Genomic DNA, 22,129 nt, shown 5'->3' with positions numbered 1-22,129 from the left:
TTTCCTTTTTCCTCTGGTTTGAACCGAGAGAGAGAAATTTTTTTTTTTTGGTTTGGAAGAAGTAGCCGGGAGATGGATCGGGGCTTTGGCAGCAGGGGCAAAACCAGCCTTGCTCTGATACCAAGTTGATGTAGAACCAAATTTTAAATGGAAGCAGAATAAGAGGAGAAGAGAAGGAGGAAGAAGAAGAGAAGAAGGAGAAGGGAGGAGAAGAGAAGAAGAGGAAAATGTGGGGGAAAAGAAATTCTTAATTCTTCATTAAACCCTAATCAAGAAAATAGTTCCCTATATATAGGGCCCAAATACACAATTTGCATGAAACCCCCCTTACACAAAAATAACTCCTAATAAGCCCACAAATAACACAAATAAGCCCTAAAATGCAAATGAACCCAGAAATAAAATAAACCACAAATCCCTAAATGCAAATAAACCCAGAAATAAAATAAAATAAATATGCAAATAAACGGGTCTGATTCAATCCGAGGGCTCAGGATCATCTGGATGAAGGGCTCTGATGTCCCCATCAGTTAGAAGACATGTAGATGTTCTTAATGCCTTGGGCACAAGTGCGGAAACTGAATTATTTTGAGGATGATAAAACTAGCTACCCTACATTACTCATTTTTCTCTATTTTGCACCTGAATTTTGTTGGAAAAATACAATAAAAAAACTAATGATGCCGCAAACATTTTTTTTTCTCTTTGTGTAATTAAAAATCACTCACCAAACAACAATAATCTTTATAATCTACTCGAGCAATTAATTAATAAGCAAATCCACACACAAGAGGTAACATTATTTTTTTAACATAAAAAATCTTCGATGTACTGGAAAAAAAAACGAAATCTAATTCAGCCATTTTTTTATTATTTAAAATAATGAAATTACAATATATACTCTCTATATCAAATAGAGGCTTCCACGTACATTCATGACCAAACTAATGGATTTCAAAAAAAAACAATAAAATAGAAAATAGATTTCACCAATTATTGACACCTGAAATAGTCAATAGATAAAGTTTTTCAAAGATCCAAACCGTTCAATCCGTAGCTTTCAATGTCTGCAACAACATACTGAAATTTCAGCTAAATTTGAATAAAATCAATCATTCAACCATTTGACAAAATTACACCTTTTTTTTTTCTATTCCTTGGGAGACCCGAAAACTCCTGCCTCAGCCCGGTGGTTTTAAACCACCATCTTTAACTTTTATTATTATTATTATTATTATTATTTTAAAATTTAAATGAGGCCGGTCCCATGAGGAGGTACCACACCAATTGCGTGGAAAAGATTCACTGCATGGGAAGTGGGCACGTCAACTGAGTACTTCGCTGAACTAATGGTCAAGTATATTAGAGAAGTTTAATTAGTTGATTGAGATTTTTGTAATTATGTGGATGGCTCTCAAATGGTGGTCACAATTATGGGGTCCTGCTGAACTAATGGCATTTAAAGCTGTTTAACAGGCTTCAAGAACTCCTGCATTACTGGTTAGACGGTTATAACTTGTATCAAAATTGAAATTTCAATTGATTCTTAAAATGTCTTAATATATTCTCGGTTCTGCTTGTTTCAGACCACAATTTCTTTCATATCATATTAAATCAATCCGTGTTTTCTTTCCCACTATATTTTTTTTTTCATATTATAATGTCGATATCATCCTAAAAAATATAGCTTACTTGTCAGGTTATGCATATCTACAACTAACTTAGAAAAATAAACTTTTTAGTTGTATCTTCCATTGCAATCTACATCAATTGCAGCAGACGGTATCAGAAGAAACTCGCTTGGCCTGGAGAAGGACCATGGAGAGGGTGTGAACGGGACACCGTTACAGTCTCTATTGATTTTGTTTAATTAAATTGAATAGCCTCCACTCATTCTATTGATTGAATGCAAACCGGAGTCGGCTAATGGAGAGGGTGTGGACGGGACACCGTTACAGTCTCTGTAGCTCATCAAACAGGCACCACATGCTCAAAATGAAGATTCTATTTTCGCCATTAATTCTACTTTGAATTCTTCAGCCTGATGTGAATCTAGTAGACCAGAATTCTTGTCCTTTTCGATCTCTTTGTTGGAAAGTAGCTTTTGCTTGAACGTCAGCGTAGTTTCCCTCTTCAATCTTTCGGCTGCCACTTTTTGGCTTCAGGGCCAGGTAAAAGATGGATTAAATGGATGGATCTCTACCACAAGCGTAATACTTCTCATACAAGGTGCCATGTAGCTGTTTGCTCGAGAAGGTCGCGAAATCATTGAATCATGAAAAGACTTCTTCTGTACTCTCGTGTCGAAAGAAACAAGATTGGCATCTGAGTGATGGAGCTCCGAACCAAATTATTCTAAATGGAGAACTACTGCAAGCGAAAAACCAAATACGAGATAGATTCATGGGATATAGCTGATGCGACGCACTTCTTCATCAACTAGACTGGTCCCATGCAATATAATGCTTCCATAATTTTATGCACTCTGCCCGTGTCATGCCGACGAGATTATGATGCCACTCCCATGGATCTTTTGTAAACTTGAGTGTAAACCTGCACTCATTGTGCTAATTGGTTGGTGGAATGAAATGGACCTCAATGACAACGCTAGCTAGCTGTGTCTGCTTGGAGTTACCTGGGAACTGGGAAAAGTTCGGCAATAAGGGTAGCACGCCTGCACTAAATGGGACCAGTTGGCGAAGGCCGAGCGAGCATAATAATGGCAGAGTTTGCGTTGGATTTTGAAGCTGAAGCAGGAGATCTAGGAGCATCCATTTCAACGTTCACCGACCACTCTAGTTGAAAGGGATGAAGCAATGCCGACCGCTCTTTTTGAAGGGCGTGTTGATGGTTTTGGTAATTACCTGTCCAATGTCGATCACTTTAATCGTATTGATTAGGTCTAAAAGATGGTTCGAAAGAAAGATCCTCTGCATAGGAAGTTGAGTTGCGTATCGGCTATGGTTTGAGAGAAAGATCATCCACATTGGAAGTCGAAATGAGCATCACAACTTCCGAAGATCATGAGAACCTCATATGATGTTCGATTAAGTTGCACTTAAGAGTTTGTGAAATCTAAAAATAGTATGTATATAATTTTTTATATTAGACCAAGCTAGAAAACTGTGTACAATATATTGATATAGATAAATATCATGTTTTAAAATTGTGTATCAATTTATCTACAAATATATATTAGCTTGCTAAATATCTAATTTATTTGTTATGTATCACTTGGCAATGTAGTATGTATCAGCAAAAAATATATTCTGAAAACTGTATCATTTTATTTAGAGATGTATTAGATCACTACTAGGCATGTATCAAAGAAGCTTGTAGTATGTATTAAGAAGTCAACGAGTATTTATCATCTTGCTCTGTAGTGCGTATTGGTGTATATGATATTCTAGAAACTATATATCTATTTGCTCAGAGGTATGTATTAGGTTGTTAGATAATTAATCTATTAAATGTATATTATATGGCCATGTATTGTGTACCGGTGAACATAATGTTTTTGAAATTATGTATCGATTTATATAGAGATCTATATATATTGATTTGTTAGATGAGTAATTTGCTTGATAAGTATCATCTGATTATATGGTATGTATCGATAAAAAAATATTCTAAAAATGAGAAAGAAAAAAGATGCCGCATAAAATTATGTTTAATTTTTTTAATCATAAGATTCGCTCCATTAACAGAAAAATTGCAATTGAATGGCCCATATGGGTCCACAAACGGTCAATTAAGTGCAGGCATTCATGCACTTGGGGAATTACTCTTTTTTATTGGATCTACATGCCGTCATGGAAAGGCTACTTTAATTGTCACTTTGTAGCTTGGTCGTGTTCACACGTTCTAATGTAGATTCCTTCATAAATAGGAGGCAAATATAAGAATTGCATTCTTCTTCATTTACAAGGGCTTAGCTTGTATGCCTGCCCATGCGGTAGATTAACGGTTAATTTCCATTGATCAATGAATTTCACCGGCTTGTCGATTGCAAAAGTTGAAATTAGCTTTGAACTTTCCACTTACAGCTAATTAATGGACTACTAGTACAACCATAACCAAGTCTAAAAAGAAAGATAATCTAAAATAAAAAAAATTAATTATTTTTTTTAAAATTTTGTAGATGGTGAGGTAAACAGGAGAATCACACGAAACAAAAATGAAAAAAAATAAGAAAAGAACAAAAGTGTACAATATTTATATAGTTTGATCTATTGACCTATATCCACGAGACAATGCAGAAGCTTTACTATGAAAATAAGATATTATAGAACATAAATTTTTCTCACAAATTCTAGCCTGCATCCGATGTGTAGAACACTCAACTATTCTTTTTTATTCGTATTATAAGAGATATATATTATAGAGTAAGTCAATATAGACTCGAATTGGAGTCCTATAATAATTAACAGATTAGTCCGCTCACTTCTTGAACTCCGCTTCAGAAAAATATTTATTTTTTTGGCTTTCTAAGATTTGTAAACTCAAGATATACATAATAATAGAAAAGACATGTCCTAGATGAAAGAAAAAGAAAAAAAAATAAATAACTTAATGCACATGTTCACTTTGCAGGTCCTCTGTCTCAACCTACGCAAAAGAAGTTGTCACTAGAAACCATATACCTACCGTTGCTGGCTGTTGCAGACAATGAACGTCGGATAACTACAAGTATACTGTTGTCTATGCTGATGAGCGAGCAGTCTGCGAGTTTTACGAACTTTAATGAGTGATATTTGAGGCTTGTTAAAGTTCTACCACGCTTAAAATTTCCATGAGAACTGGGGGATCTGCCGTTCGTTTTCCCACTTAATTTTAGAAGTCACGGCAGGGTCGGCAAGCTCTTTCGCGAGGCATGTGCGTCCGAGCATTACCATTTGAGCCAATTGACAAAATACGGAATGGATATAAAACTGGCCTAGAAAACTTCGATCTCTAAAATGATAAGCAGCAAAGGAAAGAACAAGTGGGTTGGCAACCATGCAACGAGGGCAAAAGAATGCGTCATTTTTTTCTTTTTTATAACAACGGCTCACACCCTGCAGATGGAAATGCGGCAAACATAGAAAAAAGTAAAAAGCTATCCAAGAACTCCGGCACCACTTAATAGGCCGTCCAAATAAAGCCACCAGAATGCTGAGCCGCATAAGAGGCAATCCAGTCAGCAGCCCCATTTATCTTTCTGTAGACGTACGTTGCCTAGTAAGGTACACACTTTTTTAGTGGACTGCAGGTATCGTGAAGCAACGGTTTCTCCTCGGCCATGCTCATTCGATCTCATACCTACTTAATCACTGTGGTCGAGTCTCTTTCAAAAAGAATAGTGTCCGAATGTACGGTTTCTGGGGCACGGTCGTGCGCAACCTGCCTAGCGAGCCGTGCCGTGTGCGCCACTTGTCCAGGGGCCCACGAAGTGACGGGGGGGCTGCGGACCCTCCATTCCGGAGGGATGTTACCCTTCTGCGGTGCACTCGCCATTCGTTTGCGTTCAGGACCCATGCACTGCATTAATATGGCCTTGGACCCGTGGCAGATGCAGTTTGGAGAGCACGTTGTTGACGACGTCGGGAGGAAACTACTTATTAGATTCGTGATATTTTAATAATTTTTTTATATATATCCTTCCAAATATATAAAATTATCTGAATATCTTTATAAAATTATTTTACATTATACTTATTATTATTATTATTATTATTATTATTATTATAATATGTACCATACCATGTAACGCAGTTTAAAAAATAAATAATTAAAAATTAAAAATTATGGATATACATGAAAAAAGAAAATTTTATATGGATCGACATGCAAATAATAATTTTGTAAGAATATTCATATAATTATGCATATTTAGAAGGGTATACATTTAAAAAAAATCAATAAAAATGATCAAAATCTAGTAAAAATAATCATTAATAAAAAAATAACAAAAAAAGATTAAATTATACTAATATCAATTTTTATAAAATAAATCATGTTGCTTTTACGAAATTCTCGCCTAAAAAATAATCAACAACTCAACATCTACAAATCACTAAAAAATATTTTACCAATCTAAGCATCTATAATTAATTTAAATTTGATATGTTTTAATTTTTAAAAAAGAACGACGAATATATAGATGTTACAGATTCAATAATGATAATTATATCAAAATTAAATGAAGAATAGAATTACTCAAATGATCACTTGATTTTCCAAATCGATTAAGTCAAAATCTTACAAAAGAAAATTGACAATATGACTTCATATTTTTTTGACTTGTCAATCCAACTGAATCATAAAAGACTTGACAAATTTTATCTAAGTTTTATTTTTTTAATAGATTTTTGTAAATGTATACTCTTCTAAATATGAAAAATTATACGAATATCCTCGTAAAGTTGTTGTTTGCATATATACCCTTATAACTTTTTTTGCAAATCTATCCATAAAAGTATTTTAGTCATTTTAATTTTAAGCCGTTTATTTTGTAATAACGTTAAATGATATGGGTACATATGCAAAAAAAAAAAAGAAGAAGGATATACATGTAAATAGTAATTTTATGAGAGTATTCATGTAATTTCATATATTTAGGAGGTATACTTGCCAAAAAAAACTTATTTTAATTTTGTCTAGTTTTTAATTTTTAATAATTTGATTTTTGAATATGTTAGAATGTACTAAATGTTAATATAAGATGTAAATTAATATTTAATTTGAAACAAAAAAATGTCAGATCTAGATAGTTCTGTACTTCTATGTAGAGTGCATGGGTTGGTGGTTTAACATGCTACCCGCAAACGAAAAAGAAATGAGATGCTTTTCGCTTCAAATTATAGATATATGCTGAATCTTTTTGCGAGAATGGCTGCATTTGAATTTTTTAGTTATAAACATGAAGCTTTCTTTCTTCTTCTCCTCCTCCTCCTCCTCCTCTTTTTTTTTTTTTTTTTATTAGGAGTGGTTAATTATCTTCATTTTTTTTTTACCTTGTACCCACCCCCTCTTGCACTGTTTCCAATTGGATTGAACCCTCGCCCTTTTGCTCGAGTAATAAAGTTTGATGCCATCCAAGCAAACACTTGGTGGTATAAAAGATTAATCTCTTCTGGACCATCCTTTTGCTATTATGCGATCTAGGAACCATGGGATGTTTCATAAGCCCTCCTTTGGATTTGGGCCATGCTACTGCTTACATATGGACCAAAGTCCATAGTGGCTGCAAGCCATGCAAGCAAACCGCAAGAGGATTTCTACAAAATGGTCCCATGTCAATAGGAATAGGCTGCTCGATCGGCATGCGGTCAGGCTGGCTGATCAATGGAAACTTTTCTCAGCGGTGAGTCATGAAATCAAATCAACTAGTGAACATAGCCAGCTACTAATTCAGATCCAACTCACGAGCCCTGTTTGATGTCTCATGCCGTCCATGCTTTGATGGATGGTGAGTGGTTGCGTACAAGTTTGGACACATGATGGACACGTTGGATTTTGCCATCAATGTAGCCCATCAGATCATAGCCGATGAGCAAGGATATAAACCGGCACGCCCAGATGGAAAATTCGTTGGCGTGAGTTTAAGAGGGAGTTGAGAGGAGGCATTGATCACAGCTACCAGAAGAGTGGTGGGATTAACAGAAACAAGATTGTTCACGATTGGGTTGGTGGAGGAACTAGCATCAGCCATGAGCGGAAGAAAGAGCAAAAACCAAGAGGATCTAATGCTCGTGTGAACTAATGATGCTCTGATACCATATAGAAGATGAAACACGGTGGAAAGAACCGTATTTTCTATATATCGCTATCATGATTACAAAGATATATATATATATATATATATATACAGGAACTATAACTAAGCTGTAACAGTATGCGTAGTCTTTAGGTTAGATCTAAACAACCATCGTGGAGCTCTCAGTCTTTTAGGAAGACCGAGTAAACCTCTCCTAGTTATCAGGACGACCAGGTGAAGGTTAAACCTATACAGATAGATCTAGATGATCATTTCTGTTATATAAGATTGTACTGCTAGGGTGAGGCCTGTTCTGTTATATATAAACACATCATCTACACATGCTCTTTCCATCACCACCATACATTGATCAACACGCCAGAATCGATGGATGATTTAATTGAAATCCACCATTTAAGCTCAAGAGGATCCAAAAGTGATCACATGTTTACCCTTAGCTCGTAAACTAAGAAAAAGAAACAAAAAACATGCGCAGTTCGGTTGCTAAACAAGTTTGTAATCAATGATTACCATGTGGAGACAAAGGCTTCCAAATTTCAACATCCTTAACGATGGACGAGAGAAAGGAAAGGATAGGGTACTGCGTGGAAAACCTACTAATCAAGCTCTAATGTCGTGAAAACTTCAAGCAGGCCAACTCAGCAAGGAGGACTAGAGACAAAGGCAAGAGTGCATGGGTGGTTCGTTGTGCGGCAATGATGGATGGTAGGGCATTGCATGTGAATATAGAAGGGTACGTGATTTGGCCGTGTGGCCTGAGGACAATGGCCGAGGCCTCGAGGCACTGGACCAGCGATACGTATGGACCCATTGGAACCCCAGATCCCATGGTGAAAGAAACAAGGACTACCCACCCATGGATACTCCCATCTCTCATGAGTTGTCATGCATTCCAAGGTCACGAGATGGTTGCAGGACACTTATTTATATTGGCCCCTGCTTGGCTCTAGCCAGCTCTTGCTAAAGCTAGTTCGGGTTTTTTTTAATTGCGTACTTTGCCGGTACCCGACTTATTTTGGTTAAAACGTCTACCAAAACGTCCAAGGCACTAAATGCTGCTAAAAGACAACCCTAGAGCGAAGGCTTACCCCCAGCCGAGCAAAACTGTTAAAGAATGGAAATTAATGGCTACATTGCCTTGCATTATTATTCTCAGAAACAAATAAATACGTATATACATATATACATACATATACATACATATATACATATACATATATATGTGTATCTATATATGTGTATATGTATATGTATATACGTGAGTTGGAAAGGACAATATGCAAATATGTGGGAAAAAATTTTAATCATACATGAGTGGCTATCTTGTTTTAATGAAGATAATATTTTGAGCTGGTGTATTGAGCCTTGGCTGCTTTGTACGAAGTCGGTACATGTGCTGCCTATGTTAAGGTAAAAGACTATCGGATGAACACATGCATGGATCTTAGGAGGAAAAAAAAAAAAAAAGGTTACGGGGAGTTGCATGTGTAGCTTCAATTAGGATGTTCGATTTACCATATTGATCACTCACCTCTTATGTGCAAGGATTTTACATGTTAATGTGATATTGTATGGTTGTTAGAAGCTTGTCCTAAAAGTTTAAAAGTGTGGTGACAGAGTTCGAACTCAAAACCTCTATTCTGATACCATATTAAAATCACACTTGTCCCAAAAACTTAAGTTGATAAATGAGGTAAATTTATTTATATATTTTATATTTTCTTGCACATATGATGGCCACACACACAAAAAAAAAAGAAACCATAGCAAACTCATCCTCATAGGAAGAGGTTGTGAGTGGAATATCTATGTGATATTTTCTTTCAAATATTCGTTCAAGATAAGCTTACTAAATAATGCTTCCACTTTATTCTCAAGTACAAAATGAAAATTTAAAGAAATGTCCCCTCTTTTACTTTTCTTTCAATCATTCACTACATGAAACTTGAATCGGGCCAACATACCATTCCTCTTATCCATATCATGTCCTTTTGTGTGATTGCTAGCTGCGCCTAAGCATAGGGCAGCCTATGCAGCACTTCGCCATTATCAATATGTCTTGATGGAGGAAAGATCGGGTTCAAAGTAAATAACGTCTCTTCTTTTGTAGAAAGCACGGAGGACTGCTAATTTGTAGAAATAACTTTGGATTCCAAGAGGTCAAAACTTTTTAGATTCTTGTAAAATAGACTGAGAGCTGGCTAGCCTCGTAATAATACCTGTAGTTCTTACATGTTCTTAATGCGAGCCTTTTCCAATTTTTATTTTTTTTGCTCATTATTTCCTTCATTAGAAGTCATGGAAATGCCACCCTTTCAAGTTTTAGAGTGAAAGCGCTTCCTTGTGCAAATGCTTACAGAAAGTGGGAATGCCTTTTCCCAATTGGCGTTTGGATGGAGAGTTATCCTTGCATACTTATTGGTTCCATGGCCATGATAGAAAGATGGGTGCTGTTTGCATACTCGGTTCTTGTTTCTACTGTATGTATCTGGTAACAAAAAAAAGGGTATAGTTTGAATCCATTTTAATAAATTGTAATATTTATGAATGATCGTCGTATATAAATTAATTAATAATTTCCCATATATACTTTTGCAAATAAATAATTACATTTTTGTTGTCTGAAAATTATTATTTGCAATGATATCTCTTCCGTTAGATTTTTGAATCAGGGCATTTATAAGTAGCTGCTTTAAATGTACAATGACACTATCACCCTTGTGCATTAATATCTTTAGAAAAGTCCACATTTAGTTCGTACTGCAAAGAAACATACTTTTACTTTTGATAGGTATATATATATAGATAATAATTTTAAAAAAATATAGCTTATGGATGGGCATAACAAAAATCCTAAATCTAGATAGTTAGAATAGTAATCTAGGAAATCACAGTTCATATAATTATAGTTTTTTTTTCATATCGGAGTTCGTGGTTACAAATTTTGGCTATTTAGTTACACCATGAAATGAAATAAATTGGTTATTTTGACATTACTTGTAATATAGGTCTCGTAAACTATTTAAATATTGCATTATGCAACCATGGAAGCACAAATTTGTCTACAATATTACCCATATTTATAATATCTTTTTTTTTTGCAGAAATCCATCCAAGGATTTGTTGATATTCTTACTGGCTAACTCTCAAAAGGTCCCGATATCCATATATATCCATAAAATTGTTACTCTCTCTCTATATATAAGATTTTTTGTTATTTTCTGAGGTTTGATGGGAGAATGTGATTTTTCTATTGCTTTTTCTGGAGCAATAATAAGTGATGTTGTGTCGACAATGAAGTGTGTAAGACATGCCAAATTTTGAAGTTTGTATTTGTGTTTTCTTGTTTTTTGGATGATTGATTCCTTCTGGTTTTTGTAATTTTGTTGAATTGCTATCTAGATTTTTCATTATTTTTCCTTAATCTGGTTGTCCACCAAGTCAAGTCATTCTTCCACGGTGACTAACATATGAAGATGCCCGTGAGGGATCTTTGGAGGCATTTACAACTCACACGCGTTTGCGTAAACCACACGCACATATTGCCATAGTTCTCTCCTTGACGCTTTCGATGGCGCCCCGATCACGAGCCGCAGCGAATCCACGTCGCTCTCCCGCTTACCCCACCATCATCCCTTCTCTCTCTCTCACACGCGCGCACGCGCACACGGGCGCGCGTCCACGCAAACATCCCCTCGAGCCCAACTGGAAGCGTGCGTAAAAATAATAATAATAAAAAATCTTATTCAACTTTGTGTCGGTGGAAAAATTCTTGAACTTCTATTTTGATTTTAATTTTTAGGCATTTATTTCAAACTAATCCAGCCCGGCCCATATATATACATCTACATATATATTTTATTTTTTTTTAATTTATATATATATAAAATATAATTATTATATTTAAATTTAGCTTAGTCTGATCTAACTGAGTGAACATAAACTCTATATAAAATAAAACTTTTATATTTAAACTTATCACAATTCATTTAGTCCAATCTACCGGTCATCAATCTAATAAAATAGTTGATTCTGTTTTAGATTTAAGAAATTGATTTAAATTGGTTCTGTTTTAAATATATCTTTAAACCTAAAAATATTTTAAAATAGTCGCTTATTGCTATCACTTCTTTTTCTTCTGCCCATTAGTAATTTTTTTTTCTCCTTACAATTGGTGAGTAGAAGATATACGATAGTTGCCACCCTTTCTTCCATACGGTTAAAAAAAAACAGGAGCATTGAGCAATAAACTCTATGAATATTTTGCATCGCGCTCCTTTCATCATTTACAACCTGTAAGGGCTTCAATATTTGCAAACAGTAATATCTTTCATTTATTGATTATTCATTTTGTTTCTAAATTGCCGCCAATGATCTTGAATAATTTCTCATGTCAACAGCTAATCTATTAGCGAGTTGCACTCTAAGCCTCCAAATTTAAGCCTTAAAAAAAGGCTGACTCTCTCTCCATTATTTTCAAAATAAATATGATTAAAAACTTAAGAGTTTAATCCCTAAACAATAGTTTGATCTTCAATCAAGTATTGACATATTCCTTTAAATATAATGACTTAGAACTTTACCTAAATTTTTTTCAGTGCATAATTAATATGAAACTAAATACACACTCGCATGGACTCTCTCAGCGGGTGTGCATCTAATCCAACATTGGCTATGCTTGAAAGATATTTTCAAAAAAAGTACTTCAATAATATTTTCTGCCTAATTTTTTTTTGGATAAGATTCTGCATTGTTATGAATAGCATCAGGATGATTTATTTTCATCTAGTCCCATAATTATATTTTAACTATTTTTTGGGGGTTGGATCCACATGGCTGTTGCCGAGGATTTTTGGACAGATATCTTTAGCTAATCAAGTGGATTATTACATCAAATAAAGAGAGCATTAATCTTCTAACAGATGTCTTTGGCGATATCTTATGGCTAGTCGTCACCAAAGATGAGTGGAACGTCACGTAAGATAAAGGGAATTTCGCCTGACAAGTACTTTTGGCGCATTTGTTAATGAGACCAAAAAAAAAACCCACATGTGACGCGCTAATAAAATAGTACATGGGTTGTTATTACCACTGCAATTATTGCAGCTGTTGTCATTCCAAGTGGTGGTAGATACTAATTAACTTACTGGAGCCGTGGAGTTTTATATATTGAGTAGGGGCAAGTTGCTTCTGATCGGACCCTTTTTGACGATGCAAATGTTTCAAGAGGCGAGCACTCAAATTGGAGTACGGGGCCCTATGAAGGTAGTGGCTTTCTTTTTCCGTGGGCTCTTTTGTTGGTATCTAGAGCAGGAGAATGTTTGGTGTGATTAATTAATATGGATTAGCATGTGCCGTCTTATAATTTCATCAAGCTAAGCTGCATGAGCTAGCGCCAGAAAGCACAAATTTGGAGTGTACTATTATTTTTCCATTGCACTTAGGTAAGAAAGGTGATGAAAAAAAGGTAACGATTCACACAATTCTGATATGAATACATTTAGAAAAATCAGAAAACATCAAATCTCGAAGAATGCGAAGCAACATCACCTCACCAGTCTAAAGGATCCCACCGGAGTAATCTGCCATAAAAAAAGTAACTCAATTGGTGGCTCTATTCGTCTTCCTGTAGATATATCTCACCTTAAAGGTGATGCCTCCACCGACCATATCCGAAATGTCCTGAAGCAAGGGTGACACCCTACCTCCCTAGGGAGCCCTTGGGTCCAACCGACCATAGTGGTCGAGTCATCTTCTAGCAGGATGATGTTGGCTCTCAACACATGCCGAGTATGACTGAAGCCAGCCTAGGTTGTCCTTAACTTTGCCCCAGGGACCGAGATATCGAAAATCGGGCTTTCTCCAGCAGTCACCAATCTAGTGCCAAAGCCTCTAAATATAAAGCCTACTCCACCCCTCTTGCTGCCATCCAATACAAATTTATTGAAATTGATCTTGAGGAAGCTTGGAGGTGAGGGCTCTTGGGTAATAAAAACCATTTGACATGCTACAGGAGTGAAGAAAAATGTCCTTTTAATGCCTAATTGGCATAGAGAAAACAATGGCTGCGGCTAGCATTAGAAGAAACGCTACTTTTTCTAAAAGCCAAAATTTCATGTCAAAGTCCTATAGTCATAATATATTAATGCAAGCATTGCTATCAACTACTAGCTACTAATTTAAGAAATAAAAAGAATGTACCAATTGAAAGTGGAATTATATCTGTATGGCACAACTCTTCCAAAAAAAAAAAGAAAAGAGAGAGTACATTTCAATGAATTTATCACCAAGCACATGGCCAAAGAGGATCATCCCATGTCACTTGGACAAGAAGATAGAGCTTAAACTCTCAATTAATAAAGTCGCGGTTCTGCAATTTGTTAACTTAGTCTATCTGGGGGCTTAAACTCTCGTCTAGGTCGTGTGGAATGGTTGTAGGTTAGTATGTAGGGATTAGCCTCTCTTGAACTCTGAAAAAGAGAAGGATGGATAAAATGTAAGAGGTAATTGATGCCTTGTGTGATTGATCATCATTTGATGGTTAATCCCGTATTGATCGAAAGTTTAATTCCGACCCTGTAATTCCTAGGCTTTCCAATTTTTAGTCTGTGGTTCCATATACACCTATAGTTGACTCTACATACAATAACAATTAACTATGGGTGCACAGATATAGTGTGTATAGGGATGATATAATTATGTATAAGATTAGTATAAATATGTGCAAATTTCGTATATGTGTGCGCATGGTTAAAAATTAAATATTAATAGTCGAAGAACCAGCTGCAAAATGCCAATCAACAAAAAGAATCAAATGTTAAGTTCTCCTTAATTTATTTGGGTCTTCTCAATCTTCCTTTTAGAAAAAAAAATCATAATATATAAGTTTGTGAAATGTTATCTAATGCCTCTTACCATATGATCTCTAGTCACCAATATTTTCCTCTCACGAATTGCAAGTTCTTGTAGTGGCAGGGTCTAATCATGATCACTTCTACACTATTTTTTAAAAACTAAATAAAAATCTATTTTTGGATAATGCATGTCTTGGCTTTTATTTAGGATGCATGGCAGCTGTGAGCCATATCCATTATTATATTCAGTGATCCACTACAAAAAATTTAAAGCGATTATAATAGGAGGCATTTCCGTGAGCTTGCCACGTAGAGCCAAGGGTAACTGGGTAATTCCGTACACTATATTATTAATATTTCACGAAGACATTGTGTCCTGGAAAACTCAGGCAACTGATACCGTGGGTGGCAATCATGCATATAGATGGGAGACCTCCGCCGTCTAAGCAGTAGCGAGAGAGAGAGAAAGAGATTGAGAGAGAGCGAGATGGCCTCCAGGGAGCAGAAGAAAGCTGCTCTGCATGAGAAGCTGCAGCTCCTTCGTTCTGTTACTAAATCCCATGCAGTAATCTACTTAAATTTCTGAAACTATTCGATCTTTACTGGATTCATTCTTTCTCTTCTTTTATTCTAATTACTAGGTTTTGGTTCTGTAGTTTTAGTTATCAAGTGGGTATCTACATTTTATTCCTTAATTGCATGTTTCTGACACATTTTGTAATACCTTCTACTGTATTAAAATTCCATTCTCCTCTGGAAATATTCTTTGCCAGAAAACTAATCCTAATGCTTCTCTCTTCTCCACTGCCTCGTTAAGCATCCGATTATTTATTTATCAATTTAGGTCCTGCCACTGTCGCATAGTTAATTCTCTTTCTAGGCCAGTATAATAGCCAATCACAAAGGATATCATTAATTTATCAAAAAAAAATGATGCTTAAGGTTAAAAAATTATGTCCTTTTAATCGCCAGTTCTTTCTTCTTCTTTTTCTTCCATTTCACAGCTTAGCAAAACTTCTATTATAGTAGATGCTTCCAAATATATTCAAGAGTTGAAGGAAAAGGTTGGTGCATGTTCACGGGATGTTGCAGAAGATAACCCCTTGCCCATGGTACATTTCGATGCCATTGCCGACATTACTTCATCTTACTGGCTTGCTTTATGGGTTTAACACTCATTAGATCTTCTTATCCTTCAACCTAGCTTAATCTCTACATCTTACTTGCAGGTTACAGTTGAAACCATAGAAAAAGGTTTCCTCATCAACGTATTCTTAGAGAAGAGCTCCCCGGGCTTGTTGGTCTCTATTCTGGAGGCCTTTGAGGAGCTGGGTCTTGATGTGCTGGATGCTGATGTTTCTTGCGCTGATACATTTCGCCTAGAAGCAGTTGGAGGAGAAGTAAGAACCAAAAAAAAAAAAGAAACTCATTCAGTAGGCCTCTTTAATAAAACACAGACATATGAAACAGAAAAACACAAACATATATTCATGAAACAAGTCTCTCTTTTTTTTAAAGATCATGCTCTAGTGGGTTAATCTGCATCGAACATTTAGATAATTTAGAAAACAAAAAAAGCTTATCACATGCTTAAATTGATAGCTATGCATGTCGCACTATATTTTTGGTCTTGCTGCCTGGGTCATGTGTCCTTTAGGCATGTATTCATGTCTCAAAGAATATTAGTAGTTTCCCAACAGCATCGATCCATTCTAGATCATTTTTTGCCCCCAAAACATTCTACATAGTTAAGACAACTTAAGGTAGCTTTCTATATAGTCTACATGCAATTAGTATGCATGGAGGAATACTATTCCGTTGTGGTACTGTGTGTCTGTCTAGATCTATGTCAGTATGCGTTACTCCAGTGTAGGTAGGGCCTGTTAATTATTGGTAGCCACCTCCTTGGTGACACCATTCTAGATTTTTTTTCCCCTACACATATTATGATACGACCTTCACCTAAAAGGGTGATCATCATCACGAGTCCAATGCATACAAAAATAATGGAGCACAAATGCAACAAGTTCTGCATGTTCACACAGACATATCCAATTAAATATGATGTACATGCATGGACTGTTGCCATGCGTACTAGAGGCATAGAACTAGAAGGCTAGAACCATACAAGCATGCATCTATATACTACTAATACATAAAAATGGACTTGTCGACATTTTTTGAAAATGCCTGATGAACATGAACATGCATACCCTTAGATATCGATTCAAGTACATGCCACCTGACAAGAACTGGGGTGTAGATATATAGTACATTACTAGTATTGGATTTATTGGATAAAGTCATGTAATTAAGGTCAGAGCTATATGCATGCGCTTGGGTTTCAATCGATGCTTTTGCATAAAGATGCATGTAAAAGTAATTCCCTTCTGTGTCTGTGGAAAAATTCAGTTTGAGAATTTTTGCAGCAACAAGCTGAGAGCATGGATGCTCAGGTGGTGAGGCAAGCAGTGCTGCAAGCCATTAAGAAATGCACAGAAAGTGAAGAGAAGTAATGATAGCAGAAGACATCTGGCCTTTTGTCCCAAGCGCAAGCTTGCTTTTGGTTTGGATTCTCTTCTTCTAGTTGTGTGTTTGAAAAATCTGTTCAATGAAGTTAGGTTCTTCACTCTTTGGTCAAGCAAGTGTAAAGAATATGGCTAAATGTTGCACTACATAAAATAAATCTTAAAAGTTGAACAGTTTTGTGCTTGGAATCCTTGGTTTGACTTGAGTATTATGGAAGCATGGAAAGTGATCAATGCTGTTAGTAAATTTGGATATATGAACCCCCTCCAAAATAAAAGAAAAACTAAGGCAGGAAAACAAAGCCTGATGTCTATAAAGTGGTTTGATCATGCAAGATGGTTCTTCTTGTACTAATTTATCAAGAGCCACATATAATCAGAATGGTAGGAATTGTTCATTATGGAACATCAGTCCTGAAGCCCTTCCGGTTATTTAGTCGAGGTCTTTTTCTCCTCCAACAACCAATTTGCATAATATGAGTTTTGCATAAAAGATTCACTAGATTGTCAATTCTGCAACAAAAAATCAGTTTTTTTTTTTTTTTGAAGAATGATTAATATTTACTTGACTTGATTGGAAAAAAGGATGAATTCTTTTTCAACCTGTTCAACTTGAATCTCTAAAAAAGATATAGGAAGTTTTTCTTTTTTTTCATTGATGATCATAACCTAAAATGCATAGTTTTTATTTATAATAACGAAGTTCATCCTTGCACAATTTTTGTCAAATTCCTCTTCCAGTTTAAACCGAACTTAGTTTTCCAAAATAAACATGATTAGTAGAAATAAATATGAGAAAACGTAGATTCCAAATTTTATATTAACCCTGCCTTCAGTAACTCCACCTAATTATTCCCAAATTGGAAGAAACTTGGTACAAATATTTTTCGAAAAAGAAATTTTTGATTTAACCGGCTCATTTTGGAGCTCGACGATGGAATTTGGGTCTGATCGCTAAACGCGCTACATTCTTTAGAAGGTGGCATGGCATTATAAAGCTTGAAAAGTTATTTGATTTGCCACAAAAAAAAAAAAACTCAATTGGGCACCATATGGTCAAACATACCCCTTCAGAAGTCTAGCACGCAATTCGACTTTCCAATATAGCGAATTTCGCTCCTGAACCCTATGCAGCTTTATCCATAGTAGCCAAAGTGGTCCACATCGAGTCTAGTAATACTTCCAAATCATCAGGAGTTCCTAAATTTTTATCTTTGCATCTGAGTACAGCATGGGTGATAGTTTATATAAATATGTATCAAATATTCAAAACATATGAATTGGATTGTCAATAAATGTATTTCAGGAGTCTAGCAAATGCATATTACTCATCTCAAACACCGAGATAAACCCCACACCGAAGAAGAAAAGGAGTAATATAGCACCCATACCTCTACGATGAGGTGATCGAAGATCAAATAGATGACTTTCTCATCCATGATGCCCTCCTCATCCATGATGCCCCTTGTTGCTGATCAAGAGACCTTGGCAAGGGCTGTGAACAACTGCCAAGGAGGGGAGGAGAAACCACGCCGATGGAGAAAGAAAGTTCGAAGAGCGTTAGATGGGAAGTGCCATGAACCAGATGTGGCTGAGTTCGGCCGGCATGGCTGTGCGAGCAACACCTGGTGGCTGGAAGACAGTGATGGAGGTGTCGAAGATTGGAAAAGTGGGGGATAGGGCAGTCAAGCAAACAAGGAGGGTCAGCATAAGTTCTCACCTTATTCCACGTTATAACAATTCGACCGGAATCCACCAAGTAGAGTTATACCATCAGACATAGTTTTATCTTGTCTCAGAGGATATCCCTGTTCCACCCAAAGATGAGTGTTTGGCAGTGCAAGTCCGCCATCAAAACACGGCTTTACTGCTAGTTTTAGTTATAAAACTGGAAAGATCTGGCTTCTTACAAATCTCTTATGTAAGATGAATATATTCGTAAATCTGACTTGTTACAGGACGATTATATATGCAAATATGCATTCACTGATTCATGTTTACGCATGTATACATAAACATTTATGTGCGTTGGGTTCGGGACAATTTAGTGATCCTACAATGCAATTACGAGCTAATGCAACAGGGCATGTAGGTCATCACGCTGAGCGGTGATATTATTCACTAAAATTTAGATGGCTAATGTTAGAAATGGCTTGGATGCATGCTTCCAAGCCTTTGGCTGGAAAACCATGTTTTGCATCAATGAAACATAATTATCTTGCAATCACTTCACATATTGTGAGGTGCGCGGACGTGGAAGATCATCATGGACTACACATACGCAAGCATATCAGAGTTGAATAATTTAATTCTCATTGAATCTTCCAACGGCAGATTTTTTTTTTTTTTCTAAGCACAATGGTGGGGATACCACGACGCATTTCGTTAAAGATGAAATAGATATAAAGAGCAACAAACAAGAAGACAAACATAAAAAATAGAGAAATAAAAGAAAACGGAAAGGAAGAGGCGCAAATGGCACGGGAACAAACCAGGGCATCTAGGCCCGTTCCATAAAAGAACAAGGGACAGAACAGAGCTCGCTAAGAGCTCTTTTCTGCTGTGGGCCCTTTTGATCTCTGGCCCAAAGTGGTGTGGATCGTGGGCCCGTGTGGTTCCTACCATGGCCCATTTGAGACTCTCCCGATGCGTCCTTTGATCATACAAAACCCAGACTCTCCCTCTAGTTAACGGCCATCACTGACACCATTAAGAGCCGGCAATCCTTAACTTGCTGGATTGACCGTTAATTATGTATCAAGATCAGTGCCTGATATGTGAAAGGCTCACAATTTTGTGCCTGATTCCTGATAACATAACGGTGGCAAGAGGATATTTTATTGATTGAAATTAAATGCACCGAATTCATAACATAACTTTTAACCCTACTTAATCTTTCTATAAATTAGAAACTATTAGGGGTGGACGTGCCAGGCCAGATCTACACTCAATAGTTCGGGATGGATGCTATCTTCTGGATAGTCTCGACTCTTTCGCACATATTTTTCGGAAGGCGAACAGTGCGGCGGATTGGGTTGCCTCCTCCGCAGCTCATCACTCCGGAGCTTTTTTATGGAATGGCACTGGCCCTATTCCGCAGGGCCTTGATTGTATTTTATATTCTGATTGCTCGTGGCGTACCCACATCAATGTGTAGCGAGACGCCAGTTTACCCAAAAAAAATAATAAGTTAGAAACTATTCAATTCCTTACAAATTAGTGTTTCCTTAATAGAGAAGCAAATTTAATCCAGCTTCCAGAAAGAGATGCAAGAGACGTGTGTGTTTTTTTTTCTTTTTCTTTTTTGGTACACAGAGATGTGGGTGAAGGAAACAGATGGAAGAAACAAGAAACCAAGAGAAACACTTGACTACGCTCAAGTTCGTTTCCAGTTCCATGGAGAAGATTGATATATAACCCTTTCCTATCAAAGTAACTGTGCATACGCAAGTCTTCACTTCACTATGTATACATATGGTGAAAAATGAAATACTTAGATAGAAGTATTATGCTCCTTGTGCAACAACTTTTGTAATATTATCCTTTGAAAATTAAGAAAGGATAGAGTCAATTTCTTAAGAGCCAGAAAGCTATGAAATAGGATATGTTAGTTCCTTTTATTTTAAAAATGACAATAATTTCCTTTGAAAAGAACAACAGATTATATTTGCTCCAATGCTTTCATGAGCTCTTGTTAAATTAGTTGTAAATAGGTTCTTTGCAGCATCTCCAAATTTTAACCAAGAGAAGCACTACGATATTGAGAAACCAGCAGTTTACCGGCCAGCAGTTTACCAGTTCCTCAAAACTAATACGAAGGCAGCCAAGAAAAGGAGCGGAAAACCGGTACTTGTGGTTTGCATTTGATACCGTTTCTTCTTCTTTTTTTTTTTAGTCAATATTAAAATATTTGCAAAAAAAATAAAATATAAAAATGATTTTTTTTTATTTTTCTGTTCTATCATATTCGGTATATCTCAGAAGTTATATATACTCATATATAGTCTTCCTACAAGCAAAATAATATAGATTGATATAGAATCATGTTAACAAAGAGAAATATTACTCGCTAATACAAGTTGTTATATGATCCCTAAAATCATTCTAAAAAGATCATGTTAATAAAAAAAAATAATATCGATCGATGTAGGATCTAGGTTGTTACATTATCTCCAAAATTATGCAAACATCCCCCCTTAATTTAAGATGGCACTATAGGTCAAGAGCTGAAGCAGCAGCTCAGAAGTTGATGTGATAGACTAGGACCTGACATAGCAGTTTAGAGGCTGACATGGTGGTATATTAAGAGCTGACGAGGTAGCACAGAGCCTAATGTAGCAGAACACGAGCTGTTATAGCAGCTTAAAAGCTGATGTAGAAGATTAGGAGTTGACATAACAATTCAGAAGCCGATATAGCAGATTGATGTACCAAGCTGATGTGACAATATAGAATTTGATATGGCATAACAGAAGTCGACATAGCAGCTTGAGACTGATGCAACATATTAAGGAGCTAACGCAACAAACTGATGTATTTTATAATACAGGTAAAACTAACTGATGCAGTAGATTAATGTATCCACTGACATAGTTAACTGACATAGCATACTGGTGTGTCTGTCAATGGGTCTAGTTAACATGACAGACTAATATAGCTGCCAATACAGCTAATTAACTTGTCTAATAACATGGCAAACTAATGTGACTAATTGATATATATATTCAATGACATGGACTATTATATCTGATTAGTGGCCAACATGGTTCTTACATTGTGGTGATATAGCAAAACAACTGATGTGGCAAGCTTTGCGGATGAACAGACGATGATGTGGCAGAATGTCATGACCGGTCCATGATGATGTGGCTAGATGATATGTCTTGTCTATACTGATGTGGTAGAGTATTGTATCGTTTATTGTGGCTACTTTAGATGACTTGGTAGTGAGATGATGCATAGAAGATGATAGTTGCAGTGAGGACCGA

General features: G+C 36.1%; 1 protein-coding gene across 1 annotated transcript; it reads left to right on the top strand.

Moving 5' to 3' along the window:
- The first annotated feature begins 14,992 nt into the window (after positions 1-14,992).
- On the top strand, positions 14,993-17,330 carry LOC103708872 (transcription factor bHLH61). The gene is made up of 4 exons (XM_008793971.4): positions 14,993-15,178; positions 15,618-15,725; positions 15,843-16,013; positions 17,043-17,330. Exons 1-4 carry the CDS (start codon positions 15,038-15,040, stop codon positions 17,127-17,129), a joined length of 507 nt encoding a protein of 168 aa, XP_008792193.3. The 5' UTR covers positions 14,993-15,037; the 3' UTR covers positions 17,130-17,330.
- The last annotated feature ends 4,799 nt before the right edge of the window (positions 17,331-22,129 follow it).

Source organism: Phoenix dactylifera, chromosome 14 (assembly GCF_051530095.1).
Source record: "Phoenix dactylifera cultivar Ajwa chromosome 14, Ajwa_hap1_PhDact_Kaust_v1.1, whole genome shotgun sequence".
Classification (NCBI taxonomy): Eukaryota; Viridiplantae; Streptophyta; class Magnoliopsida; order Arecales; family Arecaceae; genus Phoenix; species Phoenix dactylifera.
The sequence above is the reverse complement of the archived record's forward strand: the minus strand, read 5'-3'. Positions and strand labels throughout refer to the sequence as shown.